The sequence below is a fragment of the Thunnus albacares genome, chromosome 3 (genome assembly GCF_914725855.1).
Source record: "Thunnus albacares chromosome 3, fThuAlb1.1, whole genome shotgun sequence".
Taxonomy (NCBI): domain Eukaryota; kingdom Metazoa; phylum Chordata; class Actinopteri; order Scombriformes; family Scombridae; genus Thunnus; species Thunnus albacares.
The window spans coordinates 36,666,671-36,684,556 of NC_058108.1; the positions used below are offsets into that span (position 1 = coordinate 36,666,671).

Sequence of the window (17,886 nt, forward strand, 5' to 3'; positions counted from 1 at the left end):
AATTTTTATTTGGACAGAAGTGGAGAGACTCGACTGCAGCTCTGCTGTCGCTCTGACACACTTTTAGTTTCAGTTCTAGAGATTGACAGTAGCAGCTGTCTTCTCTTTCCAGTGTTGCTCCTCCTCTTACTGCAGCTCTGATTGTGAGTTTGTTTCCTCCTTTTGATTTACAGGATTATTGTGAAATATCATGGAGCAAAGATGATACTGTACCTGACAGGCAGCCAGTTTTCATGTAACTGTTAACTTCTTTTTCTCTTTATCTTGAACTGAGTTCAACAAATGTCGTCTGGTCAACGTTGATGTTAAATCAACAGTTATTTCAAAAACACATTTTTTAACTTCTACAGGTTTCCAGTTTACTTCACAAAAAGAGATGAAAGACAGTCGACAACAACCAAAAGGATAATTTTATTCAACCACATGCAGATATGATTTCTATATTTTGCTTCATGTTCTACCTTATTTGTTCCTTAACTGTAAAGCAAATTAGTTGAGACTGTTTTGTGGTGAACCACCACAGTCCTGACAGGGATAAATGTAGAATCTATCATCTCTGTACTGAGTGATGCTTCACACTGCCAGCACTGTCCTTTGGGAGTTTTATAAAGGATTTCAGGTAAATATCAGCTAATAACTCAAAGTATATAAATTCTGATTGGACTGTCTTGAATGTTAATGGTGAGGGGTGTAAGTTAAAGGACAGGTTCACTATTTTTCAAGTGTGTCTTAAAACAGCAGTCAGGTGTCCATATGAACAGTGAAAGAGGTTTTCCTCGCTGTAATCATTCCTCCTGTTCATACTGGATATTAAAAGATCCTTCAAATGTGCTTTCAATGGAAGTGATGGAGGCCAAAATCCACAGTGTGTCCACACAGTCATTTTGTGCAAAAATGCATTTAAAACTCATTTGGATGCTGAAGCTTCATATTAGCTTCAGATAAACTTTTAAATACATTCTTGCACAGAAGGAGGACTGTGGATTTTGTCCCCCATCACTTCCATTGTAAGGTCATTATGAAGGGATCTTCTAATGGTCAGTATGAACAGGAGGAATGATTACAGCAAGAAAAACAGGTTTAATGTTCATTTGGGCTCCTGACTGTTGTTTTAAGACACATTTGAACAATTGCGAACTCGTCCTTTAATGTGTGACTGTGAAACTTGAGGCCTCTGAGTGATTTCTACTTTATTTCGTTCCCTGTTGGACTGTAACACCACAGTTTGTCTTCTCTGCTATCGGCTCAGTTTGTCAGTTACAGACAGTGTGGATGAACAGTCTCTGTGTCTCTGATGGACGGCTGACTGACCCGGAGCAGAAAGCTGATTGGTCCTCCCCTCCAGCATGTAATGATGACATCAGCCCGAGGGCTCTGCGCTGTCAGGTTGTTGCAGGCTGTCTTGTTATTTCTCGCTCACATTGAGGAGTGAATTGCAAACACCTGATGAAACGATGATGCAAACTGGGCTGAATTTTCTGCTTGCTGCTGCTGGAGGCTCATCTGGCAGAAAAACACAGCCTCCGCGTCTCATACGATGAGTTCAGCCAAAATAAAACCTGCTTCATGCCGTCACGATTCACTGAACAAATCCAGCGTGACTCTTGTGTTTTGCTCGTTTTATATGTTTTCCTTCTCTTTCATGTTTATTCTGACTAAAAGATCATTTTTAATCAGTTTAGTCAAACCTCCCATTCACTGCCATTCAGTTGCAGTCAGAACAGGAAACAACTGGAGACTTCTAATTCAGTCTGTAATCCATCATGTGAGACAGCCAATGGTTTGCCGAGTTGCATCAGAACATTAATATCAGGATGTAAACATTTTCCTTCAAGCCTCTCAGAGTCACTCCCAGATATTGTCCAGAAACAGTTAAACTTCCGCCCCGTTCAGACAGGATGAAGATCACGGGGGGATGAACCAGTATCTGTGCTCCTGACTGAACTTGTGGTTCTGGCCGATATTTTAACTGTGGGGAAATGACAGGATCTGGTCTGCAATAGACATGAACATTTATCAGGATAAAAGCAAAAAGAGCAGTGGTGGAACGTAATGAAGTACATTTACTGAAGTAGAAAAGTCCTCTCCGCTCAAAAATGTGTTTTTCTTCTCATTCCTACAGTTGGATGATTGTTTTTCTGTGCAGAGTTTGTTTTTACATTCATCTGCTGAAGGAGGAAAGTGCCTCTGAGCTCATTGAAAATCTGATTTTTTAAGGGGCGGGGCTAGAAGCGGGATTCGTGACATCACAACTAGTTTTTGGAGCCAATGGTGGTCCAGTATGCAACTTACACAAGTGTGATGTGGAAACTTGAAACCTCCAGTGCTCAAATACTGAGAGTGAACTTTATAGTGAAGGAGGAGACATCTGGTGAAGTGAAAACAAACCTTTTTCTACAAAATAAAACACTTGATCGGTTTTACTTGTGAAGTGTAGATCTGAAAAGTAACTATAGCTGTGGAACAAATCGGAAATACTTTAGTAAAGTAAAAGTACCTAGAAATTGTACTTGAGTAAATGTACTTTGTTTTGTTACATCACTGCTGAGCTGTAGGTATAAATCCAACAGAAGAGAATGAAGTCGTGTGTTGTGATGGAGGAGAGAAGTAATACGGTGGAGAAGATCGGGTTCACAGCCGCCTCGCCGCAGGAAGCTGCTGGACTGTTTTTCCTGGAAGAAGACGTGACCGTCCTTTACACCGCCATCACTGTTTGTTGTTTCTGCAGCGAAGCAACAAGCAGCTTATTCCACCAGAAAAAGACACGACAGCAGGGGAGAGAAGAGGGGAGGAGGGGAAGCAGCTCTCATCTGGAGGTCACTGTTACAGCTGCAGCTTCATCTCTCCTTCCTCACTTCCTTTCCTCCCTCTGCCCCGTCCTTTCTTCTCTACTTACCTGCCTTCTTCCTTCTCTTATTCAGTGTCATTCCCTCTTTCTTCAGTCCCTCCTTCACCTACCTTTTCCTTTTATCCTTCAGTCTTTGTTTTCTTGCTTTCTCACTTTCTTTTGTTCTTCCACCTACATCCTTCCCTCGTTATTATTCTTTACCTTTTTTATCACGTGTGCTTAGAAACCATGTATATTACATTTTTCACTCACATACAGATACTCAACTCTGATCTCCATCTGAACTCCTCTGTCAGTGTTTATATTACCAAGATGATTCATAAATAGAATGAATATGAATAGTTTGAGTTTGCATTTAAGGCTGCGATTATATTAACATCTTGTCATTCTTTACATTAAACTCTATGCAGATTTCATGTTTCTCAGTATTGAACATCAATGAACTGATAACACTTCATTATTTTATATTCAGACATTATAAAATATATTCAAGTGTGATTTCTGACCAATTGATTTATTTTAGAAACTTAATTCAGTCAAATATTTGTTGTTTTAGTTGAATTTGGGGGAGCAAATATGACAATAAATCACACTGGATATTCTGAATTTTGGGCCAAGCAGGCCTCTATAGGTGAGTATTATACATCACCTGGTAGATGTTTACAGTTTTTTATAATTGGTTACCTGCACGGATCAATACTGAGTCCACATGTTCAAAATTTTTTGGTTTATGTTCAAACACTAACATGTGTTCATATGGATCATAACCACACTGAAATACATCTATATCCAACCAAAACACAAGACGTGCTGTCAGAAATAACTATTTTACACTACAAGCCACATTCACAAATTCACACACATTCATACGCTGAATGCACAGTCATCAGGAACAATTTGGGGTTCAGTATCTTGCCCAAAGACACTTTGACATGTGGACTGGAGGAAAGTCCCCATATAGACTGGAAAACAGGGCAGGTAATTTCATGGGGAAAGACTTGTGAAAAGAATGGTTTCTCACCTTCTCAACCTCTCCCGTCAGAGCTTCAACCTCCTAACACCTCCCAGAACTCTCCCAGCCTGGACCCAGAATTTCCCGACCTTTCCTGGGTTCCCGTCTGCTACCACGACCTTAAGGAGGTTTTCAGCAAGGCCCGTGCCACTTCTTTGCCCCCGCACCGAGCCTATGACTGCGCCATTGACCTGCTCCCCTGTATTTTTCCACCCAAGGGTTGGCTGTATTCCCTGTTAGCTCCTGAAACCCAGGCCATGAAAAAGTACATTGAGGAGTCCCTGGCTGCAGGGATTATTTGGCCTCCCTCCTCTCTAACCCTAACCCTGCGGCCCTGCATTGACTACAGAGGACTCGACGAGATCACCATTCACAACAGGTACCCCCTCCCTTTAATTTCCACTGCTTTTGAACAAATAAGGGTGCTAAGGTTTTCACCAAACTGGACTTAAGAAATGCCTATCACCTAGTTAGAGTAAGGGAGGGGTATGAATGGAGGACAGCGTTTAACACTCCCAGTGGTCATTATGAGTACCTGGTCATGCCTTTTGGACTTACCAATGCCCCGGCTGTCTTTCAGGCCCTGGTGAACAACGTTCTCTGGGACATGCTCAATGAGTTTGTTTTTGTTTACCTGGATGACATCTTAATCTTTTCCCCTGATGCACGTCTGGCGGGTCCTCCAGCGCCTCCTCCACCATCAACTCTTTGTCAAAGCTGAGAGGTGTGAGTTTCATGTGCCCTCCGTGACCTTCCTGGGGTTCATTGTGTCTGAGGGGGAGGTCAGGATGGATCCCATAAAGGTTAGTGCTGTTGTTGATTGGCCCATTCCCACTAGCTGTAAGGAGGTTAAACTATTCCTGGGGTTTGCAAATTTTTACAGAAAGTTCATCAGAAATTTTAGTTCTGTTGCTGCCCTCCTTCATGCACTGACCTCTTCCAAGTCTAACTTCCAGTGGAACCCCCAGGCCAAGCTCGGCTTCCAGAAGCTGAACACCAGCTTCACCTCAGCTCCCGTCCTCATGTTGCCTGATCCCAACCTGCAGTTTGTGGTGGAGGTGGATGCCTCCGATGTGGGGGTGGGAGCTGTTCTCTCTCAGAGGTCGGCTAAGGACAATAAGTTACACCCCTGTGCCTTTCTTTCCCGCAAGCTGTCAGCCTCTGAGAGGAACTATGATGTTGGCAACCTTGAGCTGCTTGCCATTAAGGTGGCATTGGAGGAGTGGAGGCACTGGTTGGAGGGGGCTGAACAGCCTTTTCTCGTCTGGACGGATCATAAGAACCTTGAGTACTTGAGGACGGCAAAGAGGCTCAACTCTCGGCAGGCAAGGTGGGCTCTCTTTTTCAACCGGTTCCATTTCACCCTGTCCTATTGCCCTGGCTCCAAGAACTTAAAACCTGATGCTCTCTCCCGTTCGTTTCCCTCTGAAAACTCTTGTAAAGATCCTACTCCCATTCTTCCCCTCTCATGCATTGTGGGCTCTGTCACTTTGGACATTGAGAGAAGGGTCAACGAGGCCAGCGTGAACTGTCAGCCTCCGGCCGGCTGCCCACCAAACTGGCTGTTTGTGCCTCCTGTCTTGTATTCACAGGTCATCCACTAGGCCCACTCTTCCCGGTTATCCTGTCACCCTGGAGTACGCAGGAAATTGTTCATCATACAACAGCAGTTCTGGTGGCTGGTCATGGAGAAGGAGGTGACAGAGTATGTCGCAGCCTGTCCTGTGTGTGCTCGCTGTAAGGTCTCCCGACTCCCAACTTCTGGTCAGCTCCACCCACGTCCACATCTCCATGGACTTTGTGACTGGTCTCCCCCTTTCTGAAGGTAACACCACCGTCCTCACGGTGGTGGATAGATTTTCTAAGATGGTCCATTTTGCTCCCCTGCCCAAGTTGCCCTTGGCCAAGGAGACGGCCGAGATGATGTTGCATCATGTTTTTCGCCTCCATGGCTTCCCCAGGGACATTGTGTCTGACGGGGGTCCGCAATTTGTGGCACAGTTCTGACGGGCTTTCTGCTCACACCTGGGAGCATCTGTCAGCCTCTCATCGGGCCACCATCCCCAAACCAACGGTCAGACAGAGCAGCTGAACCAGGAGCTGGAGACCAGTCTACACTGCCTTGCCTCCCAGAGCCCCAACACATGGAGCAGACAGCTCACCTGAGTTGAGTATGCACACAATTCTCTCCCATATTCCTCATCTGGTCTCTCCCCCTTTCAGTGTGCCTATGTATATCAACCTCCTCTCTTCCCTGCCCTGGAGAAGGAGGTTAGTGTGCCCTCTGCACTGGCTCTGGTCGGCCGCTGTCACCACACCTGGGCCCAGGCCCGACGCACCCTGCTGCGCAATTTCGAGCATTACAAAAAGGAGGCTGACTGGCGGCGGATCCCTGCCCTCACATACAAGAGCGGTCAGAAAGTTTGGCTATCCACTAAAGACCTGCCTCTCAGAGTGGAGTCCCAGAAACTCGCTCCCAGGTTTGTCGGGCCCTGGCTGGATAGCTGAGTTATGTTTTTGTTTCTCCCAGTGTTCTTTGTCTTGTACTTCCTGTTTTATTTTTGGTACTCACCTCTTGTCTCGTTTCAGGTTCTTCACTTCCTGCCCTCGTGTGTCTCCCTCTTGTGTGATTACCTGCCCTGCCTTAATGTGTTGCACCTGTGTCTCATTGTCTCCCCTCCCCCAGAGTGTTTAGTCTCAGTATTCCCTTCCTCCTGTGCTAGTTCGTCTTGTTCCTGTGTGACAGTGTTCCAGCCTTTTTCCTTGTGAGTCTTATAGTTTCCTGACCTGTTTTTGCCTTCGACCTTGCCTTTTAACCTACTGATTTGGATACTCTTGTTTTGCTGACTGATCACCTGTGTACCGACCAAGCTGTGATTAAAGGACTGATTTTTGAACTTGCCAACTGAGTCTGCTTGCATTTGAGTCCAAGCCGTGGTTCAGTACCTGACACCGCAGCTCAACAGGGAAACACAAAGAGGGAATTTGATGCTAAAAAGACTGTAAATGTGGCAGATATTCACTTGATATGATTAACTCAGACTGCTGAAGCCTCATATAAGCTTCACATCAACTTTTAAATGACTGTGTGGACACATTGTGGATTTTTTAGCCATCACTTCCATTGAAAGCAAATTTGGAGGATCTTTTAATATCCAGTATGAACAGGAGGAGTGATTACAGCGAGGAAAACCTCTTTCACTGTTCATATGGACACCTGCTGTTTTAAGACACACTTGACATGCTGTGAACCTGTCCTGTAAGTTACACCTCTCACCATTAACATTTAGGAAAGTCCAATCAGAATTTATATGCTTTGAGTTATTAGCTGATATTTACTTGAAATCCTTTATAAAACAGAATCTGCTCCCACTTTTAAAACTCTTTTACAAACTGTTGATTAAACTAGACTTTTGTTTGCTGAAAATATGGTTTTCTTCCGTGTCCTAGAGACACTATGTTTACATCTTTTCATTTAAAAAAAACACTAAAATATGTTATTTGTCAAGTGGTGTCCAAACTTTTGCATATAGCTGTATATACCTATACACTACAGGATCCTTCTCACTTCAATATTTGTGTCACACCCTGCCTGGGTCTGTTTAGTCCTTCTGGTCATGTGGGTTTTCTTGTTGTAGTTGGGTGGTTGGTTTGGACTGCCTTTTGTTGTTTGGCCTGGCGTGTTGTGTACTTGGGTTGGGGTTCATGGTGGTTCTTGGATGGGTTAGTGTGGGTTGTATTTGGAGTTTTGAGTTTTTGGTTTTGTTGCTGTGTTTCCCTTGTGTCTTCATGTGCTCCTCCTCACCTGCCCTGCTTCCTGTGTTTCCCTCAGCCAATCACTCCCAGCCTGCACTTGTGTCTTGTCACCTGTTCCCCATTCCCTGATTAGTTTAGTCTGTATTTAAGGTCTGGTTTTAAGTTGAGTCTTTGTTGGATCATTTGTTTTGTTCAGTTTGTTCTGTGCGGTTCTGTTTTGCCCTGTCCTGTCCTGTCCTGTCCTAACCACCTCAAGATTAAAGGTTTTCGTCTACCCTCCAATCTCTGTATGCTGGTCTCTGCAATTGTGTCCATTTTGCTACTCAACCTGACAGAATGATCCAACCAAACATGGACCCAGCAGAGATGGACCCGGTCTCTGTTTTCCTGCCTTTGATACACCTAATGACTCTGATGGTGAGCACATGATCAACTTTTTCCGGTCTGTCCATGAGGAGGACCCCATTCTGGCAAAAAGGTTGATGGCAAGTCGCTGGGAGTCTGTGGAGCATGAGGCTCCATTTCCCAGTTCCTCCGTCCTCCCCAGTATCCATCCTGCCTCCAACCCAGCTGACCCCCCGCCTGCCAGCTTTTGCCATGCTAGCCTTCAGCCTGCACCCGGGATGGCTCGCAACCAGCCAGCCCCCCAGTCACTTAGGGTTAGGGTTGTGAGCCTGCAGCCTGCCAGCCACCACTACTGCCATTCTGCTTCCACAACGGACATTCCTGCTCAAATGATTCTATTTGAGTTTTTCTGCCTTGAAGCAGCTAATATGCCAACAAAGATTCAGCTAACCAGCAGTCTGCTTCTCGGCCGGGCAGTCCTCAGCCCCCACCCCGGCCTGCCTACCACCAACCTGCTGGTCTCGATGCTGCTCCGATTCAGGACTGCTACTTGGGCACCTGTCTGGCTCTGGGAGGCCCTCAGAGCGCCAACAAGAGGTCCAGTCATCAACGCAGACGACAACACCGTTCCTTGGGTCACCTTGCCACCTGGCCTGTCCGCCCCAGCGCCTCAGAGTCTCCGCTTCTCAGCCTCACGAAGACTCAACCCTCCGTCCCTGCTGGCGTGCAGCAACTCCCTGTCCCTGCGGGCCGCTGCAGCAATCCTCTATTCCTGCCGGGCTGCCACAGCAATCTTCTGCTCCTGAGCTGCACCAGTCCCCTGTGGCGTCGTCCCTAGAGTCTGCAGCATCCCCCCCAGTGGCTCCGCCTGCAGCCCGGCCTCCAGAGGGGTTCCGCCTTCGCCACCGGCTCCATGCCAGGCCTCCAGAGGGGTTCCGCCTTTGCCTTTGCACATTTAGTGACACAGTTCAAGGTATTGTAATAAATATTGTATGTAGATTATTTTAATAAATAATTGAACTGATTTGATTCCTTATTTCAGTCTAATTTATTTCATTAAAATAGTGCCTCCATCTATTTTCTTGATGTAACTTGAATTTGCCCCCAATGAACAATAAATTATTATCTAATAAAAGGTTTCTGTTATTGTAACTGCAGTCATCAAGATTTACTAAAACAGGTTGAGGATTCAAACCATCCAACTCCTGCTAACAAACACTTTTTAATTCTTTAAATGTTCCAAACCTCAGATTGACAGCAGAGCTGCTGACATGACATTAGCGCTGTGGCTAACAGGATTCACACTACAACTCCCAAACTCCCAAAGAACAGTGCTGGAAGTGTGAAGCATCACTCAGTACAGAGATGATAGATTTTACATTTATCCCTGTCAGGACTGTGGTGGTTCACCACAAAACAGTCTGAACTAATTGGCTTTACAGGAAAGGAACAAATAAGGTAGAACATGAAGCAAAATACAGAAATTGTATCTGCATGAGATAAAATAAAGTCATCCTTTGGTTGTTGTCAACCGTCTTTCACCTCATTTTGTGAAGTAAACTGGAAACTGTTTGTAGAAGTTAAAAAGTGTTTTTGAAATAACTGTTGATTTAACATCAGCATTGACCAGACGACATTTGTTGAAGATAAAGAGAAAAATAAGTTAATAGTTACATGAAAACTTCAGCAATAAAAACTGGCTGCCTGTCAGGTACAGTACCACCTGTGCTCCATGATATTTCACAATAATCCTGTAAATCAGAGGGAGGAAAATAACTCATAAGAGCTGCAGTAAGAGGAGGAGCAACACTGGAAAGAGAAGACAGCTGCTACTGTCAATCTCCAGAGGTGAAACTTAAAGGTTGTTAGAGCGACAGCAGAGCTGCAGTCGAGTCTCTCCACTTCTGTCCAAATAAAAATTAAACTGAGTTCATCAAGTCTTTCTCAGCAACACAGCAGAGTCTCTGCCAAACACTGGTGAGTACAACTGATCATATTTAATGTTTCAACAACCAGCTTTAACACAGCAGACAGGAAGTTCCACTCTTTTCATTTCATACTGACACTTGTGAAATTAGTGACAATATAACTAAAGATGTTTTTACACAGATTCAGTGAAACAACTTTAATTGTTTTTTAAACAGTCTCTCTGTGTCAGTTCTCAGGACTTTTGTATCTGAATCTCTGTGGTTTGGAGTTCAGCTTCACTCCAACCTTCCTGGTCTTATTACTGTGAGACTCACCTGGAGCCTAATCTGACAATGTCAGGCCTGGAAAGACATCAGCTGATGGACCCTGTGGAGAACCTAGAAGACAGGATGTGTATGAAGCACGATAAACCTCTGGAGCTGTTCTGTAAGACCGACCAGACATGTGTCTGCATGCTCTGCTCTGTTTTAGACCACAAGACACATGAGTTTGTTCCTCTGGAAGAAGAATATGAAGGAAAGAAGGCAGAGCTGGGGAAGACAAAGGCTGAAATTTTGCAGATGATCCAGAAGAGGCGACTGAAGATTCAAGAGATCAAAGAGTCAGTCAACCTCAGTAAGGAAGATGCAAACAGAGAGAAAGCAGAAGGTGTTCAGGTCTTCACCGCTCTGAAGGAGTCTGTTGAGAGAAGCCTGAATGAGCTCATTGAGACAATTGAAGAGAAGCAAAGAACAACAGAGAAACAGGCTGAAGACTTCATCAAAGAGCTGCAAAAGGAAATCTCTGAGCTGATGAAGAGAAGCTCTGAGGTGAAGCAGCTCTCACACTCTGAAGACCACCTCCACCTCCTCCAAAACTTCCCGTCACTGAATGCTGCTCCACCCACCAAAGACTGGACAGAGGTCAGCGTCCGCCCACCATCATATGAGGGGACTGTGGTGAGAGCTGTGACTCCGCTGAAGGAGACATTCAGTAAACAGATGAAGAAGCTGTTTGAGGCTGAGCTGAAGAGGGTCCAGCAGTATGCAGTGGATGTGACTCTTGATCCTGATACAGCACATCCTGATCTCATCCTGTCTGATGATGGAAAACAAGTAAGTGATAGTGATGTGAAGAAGAATCTCCCAGACAACCCAGAGAGATTTTCTCTTTGTCCCTGTGTTTTAGGAAAGGAGAGTTTCTCTTCAGGCAGATTTTACTTTGAGGTTCAGGTTAAAGAGAAGACTAAATGGACTTTAGGAGTGGCCAGAGAGTCGATCAACAGGAAGGGAACAATGGCAGTGAAACCTACGAATGGTTACTGGATTATATGGTTGAGAAATGGAAATGAATATGAAGCTCTTGATGAACCTTCAGTCCGTCTCTCTCTGAAGCCTCAGCTTCAGAAGGTGGGGGTGTTTGTGGATTATGAGGAGAGTCTGGTCTCCTTTTATGATGTAGATGCTGCAACTCCTATCTACTCCTTTACTGGCTGCTCCTTCACTGAGAAACTCTACCCATACTTCAATCCTTGTATTCATGATGGTGGTACAAACTCTGCCCCTCTGATCATCTGTCCTGTCAATCAAACTGAGTAGAGTAATCACCTGTTTTATGTCATAAATGTGTCTTTGTTTTTGAAGAGAGTAAATAAACAAACACATTCTTGTTTATTATGAGAAAAAACACAAACTAGAATTTCTATCTAAAATTAAATCTCTATTTAAACATCTGATCAAATCCACAGAACTTTAGTTTCGTTTCTAGTCAAAAACACAAAGTTTCCAAAAAAACAAAACTTTCAGTTTGAAGTGAAACCACAGAAAACAAAGTGTGAATATTTCACAGTGTCATAAAGCTTCATTGTAGAGTTCAGCTGAGACCATGACTCCACAGAATATGTGTCAATATTTTACAGGTTGTAATAAGTGCTGAAACACTTAATGACAGAACAACAGAAATGAATTGATTGATTGATAATCATTTATATTATTTGTCAGACAAACATTCTCAGGCTCCATCTTTTTAAATGTGAGGTTTTGCTGCTACTCTCTGCTCTATATGATGGTAACTTGAATATTTTTGGGTTTTGGACTGTTGGTCAGACAAAACATTCAAAGACACCTTGAACTCTTAGAAACTGTGATGAATATTTACACTATTTTCTGACATTTTATAGATTAAATAATGATTAAAAAACAGGTTAAAACAAAGTTAATTGTTAATGAAAATAATCATTAGTTGCAGCTCTACAGTTGATTAACAGAATATATGTATAATGTGTATAAGGGATTTTCTTATCTTGTCTGAGGTTTGTTTAGTTTCTGTCCACTTTGGCCAATTTGTTTGTTTGAATATTGAATAGATTGATTATGATTTAAAGAAATCTGTAAATATGTGATTGTAAAAATCTGTAAACTAAACTATGTCTGCGGTTTTAATGTAAAGCTTTAAAAACATGGCCTGAGTAAGCAGTGACTTGTTGAACACCAAACACAAAAAATAAAAGCTGGTTTACAGAGAAGCTGTGTTTGTGTTTCTGTTACAGTTCATTAACAATCACAAATGTTTTTCTGCTTTCTTTACCAAACACTTATTAGTCTACATATGCAGCTTTGTATCATCATGTTTCATATTTTCTCTCTGCACTGATTATTGTTTTTTACTTAATTGACCTACAATCTATTGAGAGGTTTGTTTTCTACTGAAGTAAATTATCCAAATATTTTTTTTATTGTTGCACATTGTTAAACCTTACGCTAACCGTCCAGTAACCAATATTTCAATTAAAGGAGATTCGACAATAAATTCCGCAGAATTCTGTACCAATAGAACAAACCACTATTAGCACAGGAAACCAGTCTGGACCAACAGCCTGTGGACTCCTGTTCCATGTCAATAGTCAGTTAATTATTGCACCAGTTTGTAGCCATTTTTAAAAGGCTGATTGATTTCCTAAAACAGCTGATTTCTGTAGTTTTTAAAGGATGGGTTCACAATTGTTCAAATGTCTCTTAAAACTTTTCATCAACCCAAAATGGTGTCCTAGATCTCACTTTGAGACTCGTCCACCAAAAATTTGGTGACCAAAGACAGCCTGCGTCAGAAATTTAAAACCAAATTCTCACAATGTGACTGCTACTACAACCTACGACTACAAATTAAACCAATCAAACCAAACCGACTGACACAGAATAAACTGGCCGGCATGACAAATTTAAGAGTAGAAGTCACTCGTTCTCTTTAAAGGATGGGTTCACAATTTTTCAAGTCTGTCTTAAACCAACAGTCAGGAGCCCAAATGAACATTAAACCTGTTTTTCTTGCTGTAATCATTCCTCCTGTTCATACTGACCATTAGAAGATCCCTTCATAATGACCTTACAATGGAAGTGATGGAGGACAAAATCCACAGTCTTCCTTCTGTGCAAAAATGCTTCAGCGTCCAAATGAGTCAAATCAAGTAGATATCTTTCAACGTTACAGTCTTTTTAGTGCCAAAGTTCCTCTTTTTGTTACTATACTTCCACCTGCAGCTCAACAGGGAAACACTGTCCGAGGAAACACAAAGAGGGAATTTGATGCTAAAAAGACTGTAAATGTGTCAGATATCCACTTGATATGACTAACTCAGACTGCTGAAGCTGAATATAAGCTTCACATCAACTTTTAAATGACTGTGTTGACACACTGTGGATTTTGGCCTCCATCACTTCCATTGAAAACACATTTGAAGGATCTTTTAATATCCAGTATGAACAGGAGGAATGATTACAGCGAGGAAAACCTCATTCACTGCTCATTTGGACTCCTGACTGTTGTTTTAAGACACATTTGAAAGATTGTGAACCGTCCTTTAAGTTACACCCCTCACCATTAACATTTAGGACAGTCCAATCAGAATTTATACACTTTGAGTTATTAGCTGATATTCACCTGAAATTCTTTACAAAACAGAATCTTCTCCTACTTTTAAAACTCTTTTACAACCTTTTGATTAAACATGACTTGTTTGCCTGAATATATTGTTTCTTCCATATCCTAGACAGAATGTGTTTAAATCTTTTCAATTAAAAAATCACTAATATATGTTATTTGTCAAAGGGTGCCCAAACTTTTGCATACAGCTCTATATATCTATATACTACAGGGTCCTTCTCACTCAAATATTTGCACATTCACTTATGAAGTTTAAGGTATTGTAATATATATTGTATGTAGATTATTTTAATAAATAATTTAACTAATTTAATTTTATTTCAGTCTCAATTATTTCATTAGAATAGGACTTCATCTATTTTCTTGATGTATCTTGAATTTTCCCCCCAATGAACAATAAAGTCTGATCTAATAAAAGGTTTCTGTTACTGCAATAAAAGTTTCTTAAACAGGGAAGATCATCACAGTCATCACGATTTACTAAAACAGGTTGAGGATTCAAACCATCCAACTCCTGCTAACAAACACTTTTTAATTCTTTAAATTAATTCTGCATCGGACAAAGGACTTCTCTCTGTTCTTGTCTTGTTAGATCTTAGTGCTGCATTTGACACAATTGACCATCACATCTTATTACAGGGACTGGAACAAATGGCATTAGCTGGTTAATTGGCATAAGAGGAACTGCATTAAGCTGGTTTAAGTCCTATTTATCAGATCGATTTCAGTTTGTACATGTTAATGATGAATCCTCCATGAAGGCAAAAGTTAGACACGGAGTTCCACAAGGTTCTGTACTTGGACCAATACTATTCACCTTATATATGCTTCCTTTGGGCAATAGTATTCGGAAACACTCCATAAATTTTCATTGCTATGCAGATGATACCCAAATGTACTTATCAATGATGGCAGATGAAACCAGTTAACTAAACTCCAAGCATGCCTTAAGGACATAAAGACCTGGATGACCTGCAATTTTCTGCTACTAAACTCCTCCAGCACCACCATAAGGAATCTGGGAGTTATCTTTGATCAGGATATGTCCTTGAATTCCCACATAAAACAAACTTCAAGGACTGCCTTTTTTCACTTATGTAATATTGCAAAAATCAGGCACATCCTGTCCCTAAAAGATGCAGAAAAACTAGTCCACGCATTTGTTACTTTTGTTACTTCTAGGCTGTATTATTGCAATTCCTTATTATCAGGCTGCCCTAACAAGTCTCTAAAGACTCTCCAGCTGGTCCAGAATGCAGCTGCACGTGTTCTGACTAAAACTATAAAAAGAGATCACATTTCTCCCATTTTAGCTTCGCTACATTGGCTTCCTGTAAAATCTAGAATAGAATTTAAAATCCTTCTCCTAACTTACAAAGCCCTTAATGGTCAGGCACCATCATATCTTGAAGAGCTCATAATACGGTATTACCCCACTAGAACACTGCGCTCCCAGAATGCAGGCTTACTGGTGGTTCCTACAGTCTTTAAAAGTAGAATGGGAGGCAGAGCCTTCAGCTATCAGGCTCCTCTCCTGTGGAACCATCTACCAGATTCGGTCTGGGGTGCAGACACCCTCTCTATGTTTAAGAATAGGCTTAAAACTTTCCTTTTTGATAAAGCTTATAGTTAGGGTCAACCAGACTCACCTTGGACCAGCCCTTAGTTATGCTGCTATAGGCCTAGACTGCTGGGGGACTTTGCATGATGCACTGAGCTCCTCTCTCCTCCTCCTCTCCATCTGTATGTATTCATATACCATTACTGCATGTTACAAACTTGGCTTCTTCCCCGGAGTTCTTTGTGCTTTCTCATCTGCAGGAAACCCCAGGGACCGGGGTCTGGTCCTTAGCCATGAGGACGTCCTTTTCCAGCCGTTGCTGCTGCTTGTTGTTGCTAGTCATGTATCTATTGTTGCTGTTGTTGTTCTGCTTCTCTTTGCCCCCCCCCACCCCACCCCCCCCACACCCTCTTTCTTTCTCTCAACCCAACAGGTCAAAGCAGATGGCCGCCCACCTAGAGCCAGGTTCTTCTTGAGGTTTCTTCCTGTTAAAGAGGAGCTTTTCCTTACTGCTGTCACCAAGTGCTTGCTCATGGGGGAATTGTTGGGTTTCTGTTAATTAAAGAGTACAATCTAGACCTGCTCTATGTGAAAAGTGTTTTGTTGTGATTTGGCACCATGTGAATAAAATTGAATTGAAATTTTCCAAACCTCAGATTGACAGCAGAGCTGCTGACCTGATGTTCACACTACAACTCCCAAAGGACAGTGCTGGCAGTGTGAAGCGTCACTCAGTACAGAGATGATAGATTCTACATTTATCCCTGTCAGGACTGTGGTGGTTCACCACAAAACTGATTGGCTTTACAACAAAGGAATAAATAAGGTAGAACATGAAGCAAAATATAGAAATCGTATCTGCATGAGATAAAATAAAATCATCCTTTGGTTGTTTTCGACTGTCTTTCACCTCTTTTTGTGAAGTAAACTGGAAACTGTTTGTAGAAGTTAAAAAATGTGTTTTTGAAATAACTGTTGATTTAACATCATCGTTGACCAGACGACATTTGTTGAACTCAGTTCAAGATAAAGAGAAAAAGAAGTTAATAGTTACATGAAAACTGGCTGCACAGTTCAGTGTTTGTATTTTAGTCTCTTGTGGCAAAAATAAATCTAAAATCAGGGTTTATTTGTTTTTTGATCAAGTTGTGGAAAACCTCAAACTTTCAACACACATAATTAAGCTGAGCAACAACTTTTCACATGTCGTACTCCTCCCACCTGTCAGGTACAGTCTCACCTTTGCTCCATGATATTTCATAATAATCCTGTAAGTCAGAAAGAGGAAACAAACTCACAGTCAGAGCTGCAGTAAGAGGAGGAGCAACACCGGAAAGATAAGAGAGCTGCAACGTCACTGCAGAAATGAAACTAAAAGTTTGTCAGAGTGACAGCAGAGCTGCAGTCGAGTCTCTCCACTTCTGTCCAAATAAAAATTAAACTGAGTTCATCAAGTCTTTCTCAACAACACAGCAGAGTCTCTGCCAAACACTGGTGAGTACAACTGATCATATTTAATGTTTCAACAACCAGCTTTAACACAACAGGAATCAACAGGAAGGGAACAATGGCAGTGAAACCTACGAATGGTTACTGGATTATATGGTTGAGAAATGGAAATGAATATGAAGCTCTTGATGAACCTTCAGTCTGTCTCTCTCTGAAGTCTCAGCTTCAGAAGGTGGGGGTGTTTGTGGATTATGAGGAGGGTCTGGTCTCCTTTTATGACGTAGATGCTGCAGCTCTTATCTACTCCTTTACTGGCTGCTCCTTCACTGAGAAACTCTACCCATACTTCAGTCCCTGTATTAATGATGGTGGTAAAAACTCCGCCCCTCTGATCATCTGTCCTGTCAATCAAACTGAGTAGAGTAATCACCTGTTTTATGTCATAAATGTGTCTTTGTTTTTGAAGAGAGTAAATAAACAAACACATTCTTGTTTATTATGAGAAAAAACACAAGCTAGGATTTCTATCTAAAATTAAATCTCTATTTAAACATCTGATTAAATCCACAGAACTTTAGTTTCATTTCTAGTCAAAAACACAAAGTTTCCAAAAAAACAAAACTTTCAATTTGAAGTGAAACCACAGAAAACAAAGTGTGAATATTTCACAGTGTCATAAAGCTTCATTGTAGAGTTCGGCTGAGACCATGACTCCACAGAATATGTGTCAATATTTTACAGGCTGTAATAAGTGTAGTTTTAATGTAAAGCTTTAAAAACATGGCCTGAGTAAGCAGTGACTGGTTGAACACCAAACACAAAAAAAACCTGGTTTACAGAGAAGCTGTGTTTGTGTTTCTGTTATAGTTCATTAACAATCACAAATGTGTTTGCCGCTTTCTTTAAGAAACACTTATTAGTCTACATATGCAGCTTTGTATCATCATGTTTCAGTATTTTCTCTCTGCACTGTAGGGTAAAGTCCCTGCATGTTTCGAAGGCAGACAGCACAAGCCTAAAACAAGACCTTCAACACACCAGAAATGCTGGCCAATAATATATAACTGA

General features: G+C 42.0%; 1 protein-coding gene across 2 annotated transcripts; it reads left to right on the forward strand.

Moving 5' to 3' along the window:
* Positions 1–9,899: 9,899 nt before the first annotated feature.
* Positions 9,900–17,561, forward strand: LOC122974830 (zinc finger protein RFP-like). 2 transcript variants are annotated; one of them, XM_044342832.1, is made up of 3 exons: positions 9,900–9,938; positions 10,120–11,186; positions 16,959–17,561. In XM_044342832.1, exons 2-3 carry the CDS (start codon positions 10,223–10,225, stop codon positions 17,237–17,239), a joined length of 1,245 nt encoding a protein of 414 aa, XP_044198767.1. In that variant the 5' UTR covers positions 9,900–9,938; positions 10,120–10,222; the 3' UTR covers positions 17,240–17,561. The 2 variants fall into 2 exon arrangements, with proteins under 2 accessions (XP_044198767.1, XP_044198757.1); XM_044342822.1 differs by lacking the exon at positions 16,959–17,561 and having other exon boundaries at positions 10,120–12,393.
* Positions 17,562–17,886: the final 325 nt, after the last annotated feature.